This window comes from Calonectris borealis, chromosome 8 (assembly GCF_964195595.1).
Source record: "Calonectris borealis chromosome 8, bCalBor7.hap1.2, whole genome shotgun sequence".
Classification (NCBI taxonomy): Eukaryota; Metazoa; Chordata; class Aves; order Procellariiformes; family Procellariidae; genus Calonectris; species Calonectris borealis.
The window spans coordinates 35,038,091-35,055,697 of NC_134319.1; the positions used below are offsets into that span (position 1 = coordinate 35,038,091).

Below are 17,607 nucleotides of genomic sequence, written 5' to 3' on the forward strand. Positions count from 1 at the left end.
TCAGCTAAATGAAAAAGTGAGAGTTCCCAAATTGCTCCAGTTATGCATAACCAAATAGCTCCACTAAGGCTTGTGGGTTTAAGTGCCACAGAAAACCTGACCAATTGTCACAGGTGTTAAAGAAACTGCCCAGGTACCCAAAGAGAAGCTCAGTGAAACTGAGTATTTCCAAAATACAGCCACTGATTCTGCCATGTATTTTGTTGCAGGAAAACAAAAATATCATCACCCCACTCCGCAAAGAATGTTAAGTCAGATCCTTCTGCCCCTTCGCCTCATTAAGAATTGTATTCCCATACATTGTTAATAGCATTATACCATTATATAGCTTTGTTATCAGGCTCCAAAATTTCTAGATTATAATTAAAATCTTTGACTTTTCTATTTTAGATAATGGCAACTATACGTATTCCTTAAAATTCACAAGTTAAAAGAAAGAACATCTCCTTATCAATTGCAAAACATACTTCTTTTTTTCCCCACTCGGATACAGTTATGAAAGTACTTGGTTTTGTTTAATACAGTTAATCAGGAGGTGTAATTTGTAAGAAATGGCAAAAGCACAGTAATTACACTACCTCCTCCTTCTTGTTCTCCAGATTACATTTAAGCTCCAGGATTTCATTGCCTTTCTCCCTGGCAGTATGTAGAAGTTCATCTGTTTTGGCTTTCAACTCAGCATTCAGCCACGTGTTTTGATTCTGTAGTAGTTCTTTTTCTTGCTCCAACCTTTTCTCACGGTACTAAAAAGAAAATTGCATAGTGTAATTGTACTGGTTCCACAGAAAATAAAGAAGCTAATCAAAGTACTACAATCAGAGTAGGAGTAGCAAAAATGTACTGTAATTTGGTAAATAGCACCAAATGACAGGCAGTGTTCCTTATTACATTGGTAATACTAACTTACCAGTCTCAAACTACAAGAACTTCTTGAAACTTGAGTTAGTTTCCCATTAGCTGGGAACATTAACTAGATTAGTATCTAGTTAAAGGAAATAAATTAAGGTATCAAAGTTTTCTTCCTCTTTTCTCCTTTCCTCCTCTCTTTCAGCTCTTTACCGAGTTTACTCTGCCTACAGAGAAATGGTTCACAAATAATTATTTTTCTCCTTTCTACCTGCCTTCATGGACCTGGAGTGCCTCTTCCTAGCGGGTAGGAGCAGCCACCATTGCCACCAATGAGGCTCGGACATGCTTGCCCAACTTGATGCCCCCTTGCCTTCCATAAATATATTATAGAATCATGGAATCATAGAACAGTTTGGGTTGGAAGGGCCCTCTAAAGGTCATCTAGTCCAACCCCCCTGCCGTGGGCAGGGACATCTTCAACTAGATCAGGTTGCTCAGAGCCCCGTCCAACCTGACCTTGAATGTTTCCAGGGATGGGGCATCTACCACCTCTCTGGGCAACCTGTGCCAGGGTTTCACCACACTTGACCTACTTTCCAAGTCAATAATGACAAAATGGTGATTACATCACATGTAAACAACTACTTATTAGAACATTAACAAGTACTATGCATACAAAGTACTACTCACCTTCATGGAAACATCTGATGTTTGAAGCTCATCCAACTTTAACTGAAGTTTCACCTTTTCTGTGTTTGCTTCTGTAAGCTTTTCATTTAAGCGTTTAACATCCTCTGGAGGAAGGAGGAGGGAAATCAGTGTTTAAAAAAGCTAATTGTATAACAGTTTTGATTACTCAGCTTAACTAAGTTGTAAAGAATGAGAACAGGCAAGATACGATGTATGCAACTGTATATTGTGCAATAAGATATTGTACAACGTATGTTTTTATACCTACAATACCAAGCATCAAACTGCTGTCTTTTTCTGCAATTAGCGTGTAATTTCCTGCCGTGTTTCCTTTTCTCTAAATACTGTTTCCTGCTAATCCATTATTTGGTGCCCCCTCTACAAACTGGATACTCCATACCAGTTCAATAGTTCATGCGTGTCTTTTATGTAGCAAAATCATGTGAAGTATTTAGTTAATACGTTCTTGGCTATACCGTTTAAATGTTCAACTTCCTGAGATCGTCTTTCACTTGTTCGAACCAAATCTCTCTTTTCAGCTTCCAGTTCTTCTTTTTCTCTACTTAAATGGCTCTGAAAAAAATTGCAAAAGAGCAATAAAGAAACGTGATCAGCCTTCTGTAACAGTTTACAGTCACTATTTACACTTACCATCACAGAGAAGCACGCTGAACCACAGTAAGTTACCCCAGCCAACTGAAAACTGGGATAAGAGGCTTTTATAGCAGGCAGCTGAATCCGTCTAAACTACATAATATGAAAGCACAGCTGCTTCCATTTTTTCTATCATGTTGGGGTATATAATTCAAACAAATGCAGGTTAATGTACCTCTTTCTTCTAGTGCCTAATAACCAACACATTTCAATTAATGAGTTTTTCCCCCATAAATCACTCTGATGCTAATGGCCAGCTGGCCCTTTGTACTTAAATGAGAAATGCCACTACCACATAACATTAGACAGCAAAGACGAGAGAAGTATCGCACAGCTTTCAGGAGCAGCATACTGAATAGGTAGGTTTCATGCCTTTGCTTTTCAATTGACATAGAGAGGTCCAGACTGCCACAAGACTCCCCCTGGTTCTAGCTGTATTTGAATAAGGATTAGAGTAGATGAAACAAACGGAAGGCCTAATAGAAATCCAAACCAAGCAACAGGGACTGTTCAACACTGCATTCAATTTTAATATTCTTTGAAAGCAGCTTTGATAGTTAAGACTTCACTGAAACACTTTTATTTGGTTAAATAAAAGAGGTAATAGAGTAACCAAGGAATGAACACATGCAAAAAATCAATATAAAAATCAAATAAAAGTCAATAGTCTTGGATCATTTATAAGCTATGGTACTGCCCCTGCCTTCCAAGGTGTCAATCCAAACCACTTCAGTTAGGCCCAGGTAAGCCCCTCTGGGGAAACAATCAGATCCATCTTCTCATTGTGGACAAGCCAATCTAGTAATAATGTTTTTGATTCCTGCTCCAAAATCAGTGTTCTGCTCAATCAGTCAGCTGAAGTGACTCATCCTGCAACCCCATGACTTTTGAGCATAATGCAAGGAAAACTGTGCCAGAGTGTGGGGTAAGGATGGGGGAAAAAAGCATCTTCTTTACATCTTTGTCTCATTTTTGAGGTTCAGCTTGAAGTCACTTCACAACAGGTTTCAGCTAGAATGAAACAATCTATCCAAACTGAAATAAAAGCATCTGCCCTGACATATGTTCGCCTGTAATTCAGTTTGCTAAAACATCAGCATTTACTTAAACACAATTTTCCTGTACACACGGCCATATGGACATGTAAATATGTACATCAGTACATATTTGTACTGATATTGATACAGTCCAGTTTGGAAACTGACTGCATTCTTTGCTGCAATGAGAGAGGTGAACCAAAGTTTTTCACCTTATCATCAAGTTCTTTCAGTACCTGAGTGGCCGCATTGCGATCCTGAGCAGCTTCAAGTTCTTTATTTTTCTCATTCAGTGACTTCAACTGTTCATCTGTTGGACAAGAAGAAATAGTAGTGAGGGATCTCCACTGTAACGTAATGACAGAATCCACTTTCCAAATGCAATTAAGCCAAAATTTCCCTTAACAACATGAACCAAAAATAAAAAAAAGAAAGAAAGAGAAGAATTCAAGACTTCCCTATGGCTGGACTAGGTAGTATTGTGACAAATGAATGCAATCGTTAGAGCAGAGGCTCTTATTGTGAAGATCAATACATAATCCACTGCACTACCATTACTACAAAAATCAGAAAGCAAGTTTTTTGTTTCTATTAAAAAAAAAAATCCACTTAAAAACTTAAAACACAAAAGCAAAACATCTTTTAACTTGCAGAAATAACAAATGTAGTTGATGGATGGATTTTCAACCCCTATTTAAAACTTAAGGCATTTCAGCATAACGTTGGACTAAAGAATGAATACCCTGTCCAATCTTAAGAATGTGCAGTTATACTTACGAAGTTTTTTAAGCTCCTCACGGAGAGTTTGACATTCTTGTGTCTCATTTACAAGTCTCTCCTGACTTTGAGCCAGACGCTTTTCTACTTCAAAGTACTGTTGTTCTGCAAAATAACAATGTTATCTCAATGTCACTTAATAAACATTTCTTTTTCTTTCTCACCTTTATCAAGCATCCTTATTAATGGACATCTTTATTAAAGAATGGTATTTATAAAGAAAACATCTAAAAATAATAAGACTATAGCAGAATTTGAAGAAAAAAGTATTTTTGAAGGCAAAAAGATGCATTTCCACGTTGAATTAACATTGTTTAAAATACTTTGTTAGCATGGAAAGTGATATGTTTCCAGCAATGATCCATAAAATAACAGCCTAATTTTAATAGTTCTTTAACATTTTTGATGTAGCTAGAGAACGTATTATCAGCACAATTATGCAGTGTGGTCTCATCAACTTAAAACTTCTTTTACCTGTAGCGTATTTCTATACACATACAATAAAATCCACATAACCCTAGGTATCAAGAGATTTGATTTAGAAAATTTTTAATGAACACTTCTTAAAATGAACTCCCACAGCACTAAAAAAAATAATTAGATCTGAATTTTGGTTATCTGAAACAATAACTGTGTCATAGAGCTTAACTGTAAAATACTTAGTAAAAGCAGAACTAACCTCACTCTCAGGCACAGTGGGCTTCTAAGGAAGTACTGAGGGATTTTTATTTATCTTATGCTTCCTATCATATCCTACAATTTCAAATAATGCTGCCCCTCCAGCCACGTATGAGAAGAATGGATCTGAAAGGGACTAACCTGCTAAAATCTGTGGGTTACCTTAATTTACACTATGCTTTATTAATTTACTTTAGCAAGTTTTTTATCGTGAAAGAGACAGAAAGGCGGACGTAAAGTTTACATCACAAGTCTGTCACCTACCTGATAAATTAACTCATATTCACAACCCTGCCCAGTGCCTACATCTACATTCTTCTCTCATTTCTGCTCCAGTTCTCTACCGGTATTATTTTTCTGTGATCAAGGAACCTCCAAATCAATATCAACCCGTTGATTCCATCAGGAGCATTTTACAGAAAAGTCTTCAACATGGAATTTAACAGAAAAAGTATAAACCTAAGGTTATTTGAGAGTTGGGTAAACAAATCATTATTTCTCTTCCACAACAAGGATCAAAGCAGACTGAAGCATATCAATGCTTGTTAAAAACCTGGTGAAAACCTGTTCTTTAAGCCCATTATGAATGCAGTTTTAAGCCTGAATAGTCCTTTGCAAAAGAAAAAAAAAAAAACAGACCGCTCTTGCCAAGCGAATGTGAGAAACCTCCATCGGGCCCCAACCGCTGGGCCCCCTCCCAGGCAGAGGACGCACCCCCCGCCCCAGGGCCCCCTCCCCGGCAGCGGACGCACACACCCACTTCACAGGTCCCAGGCCACCCCCTGGAAGCCTTCCGAAGACAGCAACGACGCGTCAGGCCCAGCCCTACCTGCCTCACTCCTCTCATCCGAGGAGACCACGACGTTGCTACTCCCTAAAAGCGCGTCGGAGGACGGGACGCCCGGCTCGATCCCAGCCCACCCGTCCGCAGCCGAGCCGTCTCGGCCCGGGGAGACCGCCCAGCCCTTGGGCGGCGCAGCCCGCTCCGCACGGAGCACCCCGGGGCCTGCCCCGATCCCGCTGCCCCCTCGCCTCCATTCGCGTTCTCCCAGCTTCTCCCTCCCCGGACTCACCGCTGTCCACCTTGAAGCGCTCATGCCTGGCTCGGAGCCCGTCGATCTCGCTCTGCTGATCGGCCAGGAAGCGCTCCAGCTTCCCCTGCACCGGCTTGGGCAGCTTGGAGAGCTCGGCGCGCTCCAGGACCTGCTGCAGCACGGCCGCCATCTTGGAGCAGCCCACAGCACCGCCGCGCTTTCCGGCCTAAGCGCCACCGGCCGCCACGAGCCCGACGGCGCAGGCGCCACAGTGCCGGGCCCCGCGGAATTATGGGAAGTGTAGTTTTCCAGGAAGAACGCGCACCTCCACCAGTACTTCCGTTTCCGGTAGGGCGACTCTTTCCGCCATGTTGAGTGCGGCTACAGTTGCTGATTGAGGGGAGAAAGCCGCTGAAATCGAGACAGGAGTCCCGAATGCTTCGTCTCGAAGCTCGCCGCGGCCCGCTCGCCCTTCTAAGGCGTCCCGTGCGCCCGGGAGATGCGGGAGAAGGCCTTACCGCTTCCGCCACTCAAAGCATGGCGGCGCTGGCGCGGAGCTCTCCTTCTGCGCGCCCTTTTCTCGCGCTCGGGTCTGGGTTGGCGTGCGTCATCCCCCTGCGCCGCGGCGGGAGCGGCGCCTGCCGGTGACGTAGCCCTTGGCCGCCTCAGTGCTCGGCTGAGGCGGCGGCGCTGAGGTGGCGGTGGCCGAGCCTGAGGAGCCGGGGGTGGCTGCGCCAGTCAGGCCAGTGCGGGGAGCGCTGGGGGTGACCCGCGTCCTGAGGCGGTGGGGGAGCGACCGCCGAGCTGCGGGCCGGGCTCAAGTGCGGGCACAGGCGGGTGCAGAGGTGCTTTTGGCCCGGTCGCGTGGGCTGAGGTGAGGTGGGTGACAGACTTTCTCCTCGCCCCGGTCCAGAGCTTCAGCTCGGCCATCCCTGTGCAGCTTTCTCCAGCAGACACCTTTGCGGGGACTCAGAATGCCCTTTGCCTCCTCACCATGTGCTCTTTGGCTTCAGCGTTTTCGTAGTTGATTTTTGTGAAAGTCCTCAATGCACGAAGCCGTTTTCGAAATAGGTCTGCGTGGAAGGGAGGAGTGCCTGTGGCAGTCCCCAGGTCCTGGGTTCATACGGCTACTGATGGGAGCGGTGAAGGTGGCCTTTTGGGTAGTCCAGAGATGCTGTACTGTTAATGCCTTGGGAACTGGAATGAAAATTGTGCATGGCATGTTTAAGTACAAGTGTGGAATTTAGCAAGTCCCTCGAAGAGGAATGTGAACGCAAAAATGCACACTTTACATTCGGGCCTCTCATGAAACATGATGCAGCAAGAAATTGTTGCTTGGAGACATGTTTTTCCTAGCATTTGCTTGCATGACTTGCCATGTCATTTCAGTGGCAGGTATTTAAAATATTTTTCTTTCAAATAAGGGTCACATACTTTTTTCTCTAGTATAGAGAGTTATGTTTTTCATTTAAAAAAACAAACTTGCATATCGTAAAGCTACTTAACTAACCTTTGTTGACAGATAAAGTATTAATCTATTCAGGATCTTTGTGTGAGACTCTTATTGTTAGGTAACTGGTGTAGGTATATATACTTTCTTTGACTTTATGCATTATTTGTTTTGTAGGCTGAAACTGCAATACTTAGTCTTAAACCTGCAGCAATGGGTAGAACTTACTTTGTTGAGGAAGCTATTGGGCAGTATCTTTCAGATCTCAGCACAAAACTAAAGCCTTATGTCACTGGCCTGTTAATAGGACAGGTAAGTGTGAAATATTTGAAGTCTGTTCCATTCATTCATGTTAATAGGGGAAAACCCCCTTGGCCTTATTTATCTGGGATAAGTCTGTTAACATCACACTGAGCTTGTATAGTGCAGGAGGGTGGTAATATGACCAGAAGGGACTTCTGTGAAGGGTTTGCAGTGTCAACCAACTACTCAAGTCTTTTAAAATTGTTTTGTGAAAGACAGGACACACAGAAAAGAAATTAAAATCTTAAAGTTCAAATTTATCGCTAAACAAGGCTTTAAGGCAACGGCAAATTCATGAAGGAATAATTTTTGTAACATTACTATTGAAGTTAACGATGCCTCCTGTAAAGCACACCTTACAGTTACTATGTTACACAGTATATTCTCAGACTTGATATCAACCTCATGATATATTTGCTTATATTAATGTTTTTGAAAGTGTTCCCCACAAAAAGACTACGTAATTCGGGCTGTTCGAACACCTCCAAAGGAAGAGCAGAAGGAAGACAACATCAGTCCTTCAAATCTGGCATCCATTGATGAAGAATGGATAACTACACACGCCAGTCAGGTAGCACCGTTTGAGTTGATGAAGGGGGTGAGAGGAACAGAAAAGAAATAAGACTGAAAAAACTGTCTCCTCACTTGTGTAGTCTCAAGCCTTTTTCTCAAAGTAAAAGGACCTTCATAACCACGCTGGGCACAGATATTTTAAACCAAAATATCTGTATTGTTTTCAAAGTTTATGGTGAAACAGAGACTAGATAGGACCGAAGTGAGAAAATTTGCAAGGTGCTGTGCTCTTACATTTCAGAGGAACCCATAAGTGAAAAACAGTCTTGCTTATTTCATTTCTGCTCTTGATGCATACTTGTCTCATTAGAAATTTTTGATATATCAAGTTACATGGTTGCTAGATCTCTGATTCCTATTAATACACACCCATTCATTTCTATTTTTAAGGTTTCTAGAATGCTTCCTGGAGGCTTATTAGTTCTCGGTGTATTTATTATTGCAACTCCAGAACTGTCAAAAGATAGTCAAAATGCTTTGCGCAAGGTAAGTATACTTCCTGGTGGAAAGACAGGAATATCTTTAGGTGTGTAGCTGAATAATTTTCTATCATTGCCCTGAGTATATATGGTTGTTTTGTTGCTTTATTTCTAAAAGCACAGATGTTCTGGTTTGATGTATGGTTTTGAGACTGAAACCTCAGAAATCACTGTCCTGCGGGACTGTACCACAGCTTGTATTTGCTAACTTTCTGTTTCTTGTGATGTCTGATACTGCAATAGCAAATCTTTACTGAAAGATGACATCCTAGCTTAAGGAAAACATCTTCAAAGTTTATATTAAGCTAAATCCTTGTGGCACAATTGTTAGTAGGGGTAGCATGTTGGCTTTTTTTCGCTGAATAAATTGTTCAGATTAGAGATGTTTAGAATAGTGAAAGATCTATAGTTCTGATTCCTTTAAAAGGAATATCTTGTATAGAAATAGTGGTATTTGACCTAGGTATGTGGAGTTATATTTAAAAACAACTTAGAACATGCTACTGTCTGGTAGACTTAACATGCATTTTTATTACAGTATTGGGGCATCTAGCGCCACGTTTAGTTTCTGTTCTGTAGATGTAGGTTCATTGTATCATTTTCATAAAGTAAGCATGGTAAGTGATTTAAACACGAGTAGGTTTTGAAGCCGAAGGTCCAAGGTTCAATTTTGGCAGTGCAATGCAACGCATCTCAGTTGTGATTACTGAAACTAGTAGCCAACAAAAAAAGGTGAGCTGTGTCCAGGTGATCAGTGATTCCTAAATTAAAATCTGGGTTTTTTTGAATTAGTAGCTATTTTGCACAGCTGTCTTTCTGGATCCTCAACTGATAGGCATAAAGCTGTAATATTTTTGTAGGGAGAAAAGCTTACAGATTGTATATGTGAATGTCTGTTACTTGGTTCAGTTTATAAGGAAGCTGAATTAAGATTTCACAAGCAACTTTCGCTTTGGAGTAATTGCCTATGAATCTTTGTTGAATGTTCTTTTTACATGACATTTTGGTGACATGTAAGCTGTATTTCCTGTTTATACATAATTATGATATCACTCGGACTTAGAACTTTAGTGCAAGACTGTTTTCCAGAAATTATAATGCATTTTTTTTGTGGAAAAATCCATCATACTTTTTTCATCTTTAGCTAATCTTCTCAGTGGAGAAGTCCTTGACTAAAAGAAGGCTCTGGAAACCTGCTGAGGAGGAGGTCTCGGACAGAGCAGCTCTTCAAATTTGTTCTGCTACAAAGAAGTATCCTTTATGAGCAAGCTTTATTGCTACCCCCAACCTTGTTTCTTTAGTTATTTCTGAAGAAATAATAAATTGGGAGGGGAAACTTGTTTTAGTTCAGCTAGGCATAGATCAGTAAGTTGAAATCATGGAGTTTTCTGATTAGCCATGAGTAAGACTATTGACCCTCTTATATTTGCAAAATTTCCATCATTTCTTATTGTTAGGTTTGTGTGTGTGGTGGCGTCAAATTATGCCTTCCCCAGTCATGATTTGCATAAATTGAGGAAAACATCTGAAATACTGAATAGCTTCTTGAGCTTGCTGTTACCAGTGATACTTACATGGAAGTGGGGAAGTAGCGGCCACGTAGGATCTGTACTAGCGCTGCAGAAGAATGCTGGATCTGTTGATAATGAGATAATACGAGGAGAGAAAGCAAGGTTTTTCCTTAGGTGAGAGAGACGAGGACAAATTGCAAATTGGTGCATTGGTGATTCTCCCTGTGAATACCTATTGATCTTAATATATTTGTAAGAGATGGGACAGCATCACTATGATAGTTGGAGTTTACAGTCAAATGTTTTTCCACTTTTTTACACTAAGGAAAGGTGAGGACTTTCTTCAGAGCATAAATTAGCTCAACAAAGAAGTTAAGTAAAGGACAAAGTAATTGCAAATTGTTCCTATTTGGTTTTTTTGCTTTCCACTGGATCTTTTTCTTTAAGTAGCAAAGAGTAGTTTGCCGAACCTATGATGTACAAGATCCAAAGGTAAGCTCGTCATCCTGTGTGTCATATACAGCTTTTAATGCATGACAAGTAATACCTAAAAAACCCCTCTGAGTTACACAGTGTTTTGTATAGATGCTTTATTGCTTGTTTCTGCTTTCAGAGTTCAGCTAAACCAGCAGATTGGAAATATCAGTGTGCTCTGTCTGCTTCCTGGTTAGCTTTGGACTGCACGGTAAATGTTAATATTCACATTCCACTTCTTGCTACTTCACCGAACCATGACTTGGAGAAGAATACCAAGGTAACTAACCGGCTGCACCAGTTTTGTTGGTCTCTACACTACTTTTTCTGTTGAAAATTAAATGAGAGATAAAGGTTTGAGTAGTGTGAGTAGAGTGGTAGGAGTAATCAGTGGAGAATATTTGGCAGTTATTCCTCTTTTAAATGTAATTTGAAGTTACTATGAAGCATTCGTAGTATAAAAAAATGCAGATAGCTTTTCTTCTGCTGTGCTTAGTGTTGGCAGTTTCCTTTGCTGAAAATTATTTAGCAATTGTCATGATTATTCCAACTAAAGTCTCTTCTGCTTCACCTAGTAAGGGTTACATGCAATTAGAACGGGGGTATAGGGTGCTTTTAATATGAATTGACTTTCAATAGGCTGCATCCCTCTCTACAAAAGGAAAATCCCTGGCGTAGCACTGAAATATTTTGAAATGCTTGTTTCTTAATGGATATATTCTGAACATGTTGGTTTTAAGATTTAGCTTTGGAAAAACATAAAGACAGTTTTTTCAGAGACCTTAAAACTGTCTCGGAGTAACTGTTGAAACATGTATTTCTGTAATTTTCAGTATGATATTGTCCAACTCTTTTAGTGAGATTCTCTTTCCTCTTTCTTACGAGATTTTTGTGTTTTCACTTTCTTTAAAGAATGGGTTAAATCGATGGTCAAAACAGATAGAAGACAGTGTTTTTCTGATCAATGGACAAGTTAAAGATGGTGATACAGAACTACTGGAAGGGCAGGTGAGTACCAAACAACAAGGAATTGAACTCTAATAGATGTGTAGTTAGAACCTCCAGTGTGATAAAGCATTGACTGACATGTCTTCTGTACAACATTTGTTGATCTAATTGGCCTATTTCAAGTAACTAGTAATGCAGGACTGCTTATGTTTCCATCTTCGTTGCTGCAAATTGCCTCTTCTTTCTCTGGCAATGTGAACGCAATAATTATATGTGAACTCTGACTAAAAAATTTTCTATATGCTCTCTCCTCATTAAAGAACATGAGTAAGGTGTGAATGTAGGTGATGAGATTTCTAAGACCTATGTATGTCTAAATGTTTAACAAAGAGTGGAAACACATTGTTTGGCTGATGCATTCATCTCTCCTTTTAGTTTTGCAATTATAATCTCATGGCTGTTTTCTATGTGCTGTTTTTCTCTCAAAGCTATAAACTGGGGCACGTTTTATACCATAGTGAGAGATTTTGATTCAGGGAGGTTTTTTTCGTGTTTCATGACACACAGAATTCTTTTTCCTCAGAAAAAGTTAAGAGGAAATACTCAGTCCAGCACTCAGTTTTCTGATGTCAAGGTTCTGACACAGCTGGTAAGTATTTAGTGATTTGAAAAGTATAATCTGTCTGCTACCTTATAAAATAGAATAAAAAATAAAAGAACATTCTGAATTATTGGCTAGAAATCCAGCTTACTTTGTCCTAAGACTTTTTATCCTCCCATGGATACTGACTGTGAAACTGTGGACAGATCTGCATATTTTGTGTCTTTGGAAATTCTCATGCTGTGATAACCACGTTGTCTAAGAATTGCACAGTACAGCTGCAAGGAAAATTTGAAAAACTGGTTATAGAAATAGAATATAGAAGTCCCGCAAACTAATTCACTTGATAGTAGGATACCTGTACGTACCTGCGTACATTGATTTCAAGGTGACTTTGCATCGTTCTGAAGTTCAGAATCACCCCCGTGCTTCAACTTGCCGTGGCTAGCTATGGACATTTACTTGAATGCTTTCATCAGAAGCTCAGTCACTAGTTTTGGATTAAGGTACAGATCCCGTGAGCTGAATCATAATCTGGCGCTATTGGGTCTGTGTCAGGAGTTTCCTCTCTACCAGAGGTTATGCTGACTTGAAACCTGAATTAGATGCCCCAGGCTAGGTCCTAAAGTCAAAACGTATCCAGGCATTGTTTTGTAGGCTTCTTGCACAGCACAGGCCATCCTGTTTTGTCAAGTAGTTCCTGGTTTCTCTGAAATTACGTTTAGCAAAACTTTTGGAAGTGTATAAAATGCCATTTTAAAGACTTGATGAGTATCTCAGCTTCTTTTGTTGTTACATTGTTCCAGTGGTTAATTGCCTCGGAGAAAGGAAAGCTTTTTATTTTGGCAGAAGTAGTTTATGCAGTTCACGTGTAAGTTATGCACGCCCGTGTTTCCAGGTGTTGTCTTAGAGTGCTTTATGCAGCACACTCATTGTTTTGGTAATTAGGGCGAATATTTCTAGGCAACAGTTTGATACAGTTTTAAATGTGACCACATTTATAATTTAGTACTGACTGATGGGATGACTCTCAGGATACCGTAGGTTATGCTTGCTATATAGTAAACATACAAACGTCATTGTTTAAAAAAAAAAAACGTTAAAAAGGTTTCTAGATTGCAATACTAGTATTAGCCACAAGGCACCCACCTGAAAAGTTTTAGAAGTCTTATAGACACAAATATTTAAATCGCAAGAAATGGAATGTCTGGAAAAGTAAACACATTTTACATAATGGAATAGGAGAGAGATTTTCAGTCTTAACTAACAAAACTAAAAAAAACCCAACACCTTACAGATAGAAATTATGAGTGAAAACAGGTTATATGTAAACGTCTTAAGGTATGCTATTAATTTCCTAGTTCTGTTTTTTGTTACTCATGCTGCAAGTGCCTTGGTAACAAGGTAAAACTGAAATGTGTTTATTTTTCAGTCCCAGGGTTCAAGTCATAGATCAACAGCTACAGTTCAGGTCTGCAGTGCTTCCATAAATCTCAAAGGTGCTGTGAAATGCAGAGCCTACATACATAACAACAAGCCAAAAGTTAAAGAAGCTGTTCAGGTAGTGAAAAGGTTGTTAGTTCATTGGAAATGTTTTTTCTGAAATACCTGAAATTTGTCACACTGATTTTTTTTTTTTGCCAAAATGACATGGTCTAAACTGGGGTCAAATCGTTCATCCCCTTGAACATATGGATTGTTTTAGAAACCATCCGTGTGCATGTGTGATGGATTCAGTTCCTTTTTCACTTTTAACAGGTTATGTCTTCTGTTCTCTGATGAATCATTGCACAAATTGTCAAAGTGATTAATTTCTTAATTTCTTAAAATTAAGAAAAAGTAACAGACTATATTTTTGTATGTGTAGTGGGAAAATACAGATTTATTTGTTCAGTGATTTTTTTTTTTTTTTTTCCTTTCCTGAGTCAATGCCTTGTAATTATTTTTGGTTTTTAATAGTAATGTCTAGAAGTTGTCAGTTCTTACTCCAACAATACTAAAATTTTCCTCAGCTTTTCATTTTTGTTTTTGTTTTCTTTTTTGATTTTAATTCTTTTGATGTGAGCTTCTCTTTATTGGACTTTTTTTAGTTCTATTTAGAGTTTTTATTTTCTGGAAAAACTATTCTTTCAACACGGGTTAAACCTATGAGGGACTTCTTTTGTTGTTTCTTACTAGTCAAAAGCTTTGCAAATGGCTTTTATATTACTGATGTTTTCACTTTGTCCTTGCAGGCTTTGAAAAGAGACATAATAAACACATTGAGTGATCGTTGTGAAATACTATTTGAAGATCTCATTATAAATGAAGGACCTCACAAAAAAAGTAGGAATTCAGAGAAAAAACAGCTTACATTTGCAGTGAATTTTGGTTCTTGTAGAAAATTCTGCTGGTGTGCTGAAATTCCAGTATGGATAGAGCAGAATAAAAAGCAAATGGCACAACTTCTCTTTGGCAGCCTTGACTTTTTCTTAAATCATGATAATTTTTGTCAAGTTCAGATGTGTTCTTTGGCATCACAGCTTTCACACAAAGTTTGTGTTCAGTTCCCATGACCACAAAATGCAATTGCAGTTTCTTTCTCACTGATCTGAAATTTTGTAATTTTTAAAAATTCTGCACTTGAAACTCGTGTGGCTGAAGTTCTAACTGTAACTTGCCCATTTTTAATTTCTTTTTTTTTTTTTTTTTTAAAAATACCACTCTATGGTTTTTTTTTTTTTTTAAAAAAAATACCACTCTATGGTATTCCTATTAATATTGAACTATGCTAAAACTTAGGATTCAAAGAACCAGCTGGACATGGCCTTCCCTGTTCTTACATCACCTATGTTACAGAGGCTGGTGGATATGAGCTCTGAAGTTTGATAGTTCATCTCTGTTAAATTAAATATGGCATTGTGTGTGGTGATTATGATGTGAAGAAGTATCCTGATTTTTTTTTCTAAGTAACTATACAAATATATCATCTGTGTTGTCTCCGCCCCCTGAACTTATTTCTCTCTTATTTTAGAAGCTTTGTGTCATTTAAAGAAGTAGATCTTATTTCAGCATGATGAATAATTGCATTAGCTTGAATTTAACAGAGCACCATGCAGAGGCCAGAACACAATGCAAATTGATCTAATGAAAATAAAACTTCCTATCGTGATGATATTAAAAACTAGGGGGGTATATGCTGAGACCAGATCTCCTAGCTCATGCTGGGTGATTCTTTAAACATTCTTTGGGTCAGTGCAATGGTATCAAGTTATCTTCTTCTTCTTGTGTTGTTTTGTTTTGTTTTGTTTACCAATTTGAAGATCTTACATAAAGGGAAGCCTTTTAAAAGATACTATCTTTGTTAATGACCTTAGAAAAAATAGAAAAGAAATGGAAACAGGTTGATTGTGTAAGGAAAAACGATTCATATCCAGAATTACCATTTACTTTAGGATAATGTGGTTCGTTTTGGCGTTGGCCAACTTTAACTTGCATGATTTAAACTTGATGTTTTCAACTGCGTGCAGTTTTCAGTTTCCTCTTTAGGTGGCAGCCGTACTCTGTGGCTTTAAGTAAGGCATAAAGCAGCCAAGTGTTTGCAATCCTTTGTGGTGTTGAAATCATACGCTGTTCTGTGTATGCTCTTATCTGCAGTCTTTCCCAGAGTTCTTTTGCTAGTCATTCTAAACATGAAAAAAGGTCTGTTTAGCATTTCATGGTCTGTTTTGGAGGTCTTTCCGGTATTTCTGGAGAGACTAATGTAAGAACATAAATCAGTATAATAGCAGCCAAAACTTTCGTAAAATAGTAACAACTAAACAAGCCATGCCTGAAAACAGAATTTTTACATGGAAACCTTGAGGAGTTCTTTTGCAATAGCTTTATCTTATGGTCAGAGATTAATGAGGAATCTTATCATAACTGGCAAGGCGTTTATTTGGATGGTATTTTTCCCCCCTTTTCTTTTAGGTTTTGAGAGGGAATATCATGTCTTACCTCAAAGACTGTTTGTCCCTGTTGCTGGATCCAGCGTGATGCTCAGTGATTATAAGTTTGGTGATGAGGCCGCTGGAGAAATTCAGGAACGTTTTGTTGAGATGTTGGATCAATCTGTGCAAGCTGAAGATATCCATATAGCAGAGGAAATTAACACAGGTAAATACAGTTATCTGAGAACCAGGATAGACTGCATCACGGATTACGAAAATGTTGACTAATGGTATAGGCCAAGTTTTATCCAGATATGGATATACTTAAAGTTGGCTTACTTCATATCAAGCTCTAAGGGTTTATATCAGTCCAATTACAGTTTAAATATATTTGTGAAAAGTGGTAAGGGTTCTTGCAGTTTTTGTGTTTGACTTGTAACAGACCTCTCTTTCTGTCTTCTCTCAAATATTTTGCTCTTTCACTGCAAGCATGGTTGCAGCTCATGAACTACCGTTCAGTTGAACAAGGTTTGCATACATTACTCTGCACATGAATTAAGGATGATCCTATATTGGTAAATAAACTGTAAGAAAAACCTGTAAAGCTTTATATTCTGGTTACTTTTTCAGTAGTTCAACTTCGCTGGTTTAAGACCTGAGTAGTTCTTATACTATTAGAGTAAGTTAGAATAAGAAGTTGAGAGCTTTAGTCAAATTACTGTTTTTTCACTAAATATTAAAAAATACGTATGTAGTCTAATATGTCTTTCAGGAAGTTCTTATGCTAGAACCTGACTCTTTCAAAAATACAAAGTACCCTTCTTTTTTCTGAGTGTTTTAATTTATGTATCGAATGCAGTGCCCAAAACTGAAGTTTTGTGATTCACCCGAAATGGGAAGAAAATTGAGAGAGCTTTTCATTTTCTGAATGTCTTATAAGTTTATGATCTGATGATGAGACTGTTATATTCCTTTTAATACGGATATTTTGCTATAATCTAGTTACTGACTTTCTTTTTCTGAATATTTCTGGTTTATGTCATTTCTTGTTGAGTTTTTTCCCCCATACGGCTTTGATTTCAATGTAGGAGTCAAACCTGTAGTTGAAATGCATCTAATAGTACTTCCTGTGATCTTATGGAAGAGATTTCTTTTCTTCCCTTTTTGCCCCCATCAATGTCAATATGAGCTACAGGTTACAGTTTTATAATTTAAATTAAAAAAAAAAACCACTAATTCTCAGATAAGAACTTTGGACATTTTTTGATGCTGGTATTTAGGGACAAAAAATGGAAAATGTGGCCATGAGCTTGCTGTGTAGGGTGAACTGTACCTACTGATATTCTACTTGACCTATTTGTTTACTTGGGGGTTTTTTTGAGTTTCTTAATTTCAGAGCTAACCATAAATTGTTACGTCTTTCTAAATTAATCAGTTTTCCCAGTTTTTAACTAAATCTGTTAGCAGCGAATCTGACTCATTATCTTGAGAAGTAAAAGATGCACCCAGCTCAAGAACCTCAAGAAAAACAGGAAAACCAATAAAAATATCTCTTGCATTATAAGAGTATCTTTAATAATCTTAAAGCTAATTATTAGTGAGCTTTAAGGAATTAGTATAACTTAGGGAAGCAAATGA

The 17,607-nt window shown here is 38.7% G+C and overlaps 2 protein-coding genes across 7 annotated transcripts in view; one reads left to right on the forward strand and one right to left on the reverse strand.

Annotated features, from left to right (window-relative positions):
• TPR (translocated promoter region, nuclear basket protein) overlaps positions 1-6,313 on the reverse strand; it is a 42,455-nt gene extending 36,142 nt beyond the window's left edge. For all 3 annotated transcript variants that reach the window (XM_075156975.1, XM_075156974.1, XM_075156973.1), the window contains exons 1-6: positions 5,759-6,313; positions 4,008-4,112; positions 3,467-3,540; positions 2,016-2,112; positions 1,540-1,643; positions 579-743 (exon numbers count right to left, since the gene is read on the reverse strand). In XM_075156975.1, coding sequence (XP_075013076.1) covers positions 579-743; positions 1,540-1,643; positions 2,016-2,112; positions 3,467-3,540; positions 4,008-4,112; positions 5,759-5,909 — 696 coding nt within the window. In that variant the 5' untranslated portion in view covers positions 5,910-6,313. The remainder of the gene's footprint in view (positions 1-578; positions 744-1,539; positions 1,644-2,015; positions 2,113-3,466; positions 3,541-4,007; positions 4,113-5,758) is intronic.
• ODR4 (odr-4 GPCR localization factor homolog) overlaps positions 6,048-17,607 on the forward strand; it is a 48,468-nt gene continuing 36,908 nt past the window's right edge. Inside the window, exons 1-13 of one of the 4 annotated variants that reach the window (XM_075156979.1) lie at positions 6,048-6,067; positions 7,347-7,481; positions 7,912-8,043; positions 8,436-8,531; positions 9,669-9,775; positions 10,491-10,527; positions 10,649-10,789; positions 11,422-11,517; positions 12,041-12,106; positions 13,491-13,619; positions 14,293-14,383; positions 16,010-16,195; positions 16,459-16,497. In XM_075156979.1, the coding sequence (XP_075013080.1) occupies positions 7,383-7,481; positions 7,912-8,043; positions 8,436-8,531; positions 9,669-9,775; positions 10,491-10,527; positions 10,649-10,789; positions 11,422-11,517; positions 12,041-12,106; positions 13,491-13,619; positions 14,293-14,383; positions 16,010-16,195; positions 16,459-16,497 (1,219 nt within the window). In that variant the 5' untranslated portion in view covers positions 6,048-6,067; positions 7,347-7,382. Of the gene's footprint in view, positions 6,068-6,336; positions 6,599-7,346; positions 7,482-7,911; positions 8,044-8,435; positions 8,532-9,668; positions 9,776-10,490; positions 10,528-10,648; positions 10,790-11,421; positions 11,518-12,040; positions 12,107-13,490; positions 13,620-14,292; positions 14,384-16,009; positions 16,196-16,458; positions 16,498-17,607 lie in introns of those variants that run through there. The other 3 variants (XM_075156976.1, XM_075156977.1, XM_075156978.1) reach the window with 3 other exon arrangements.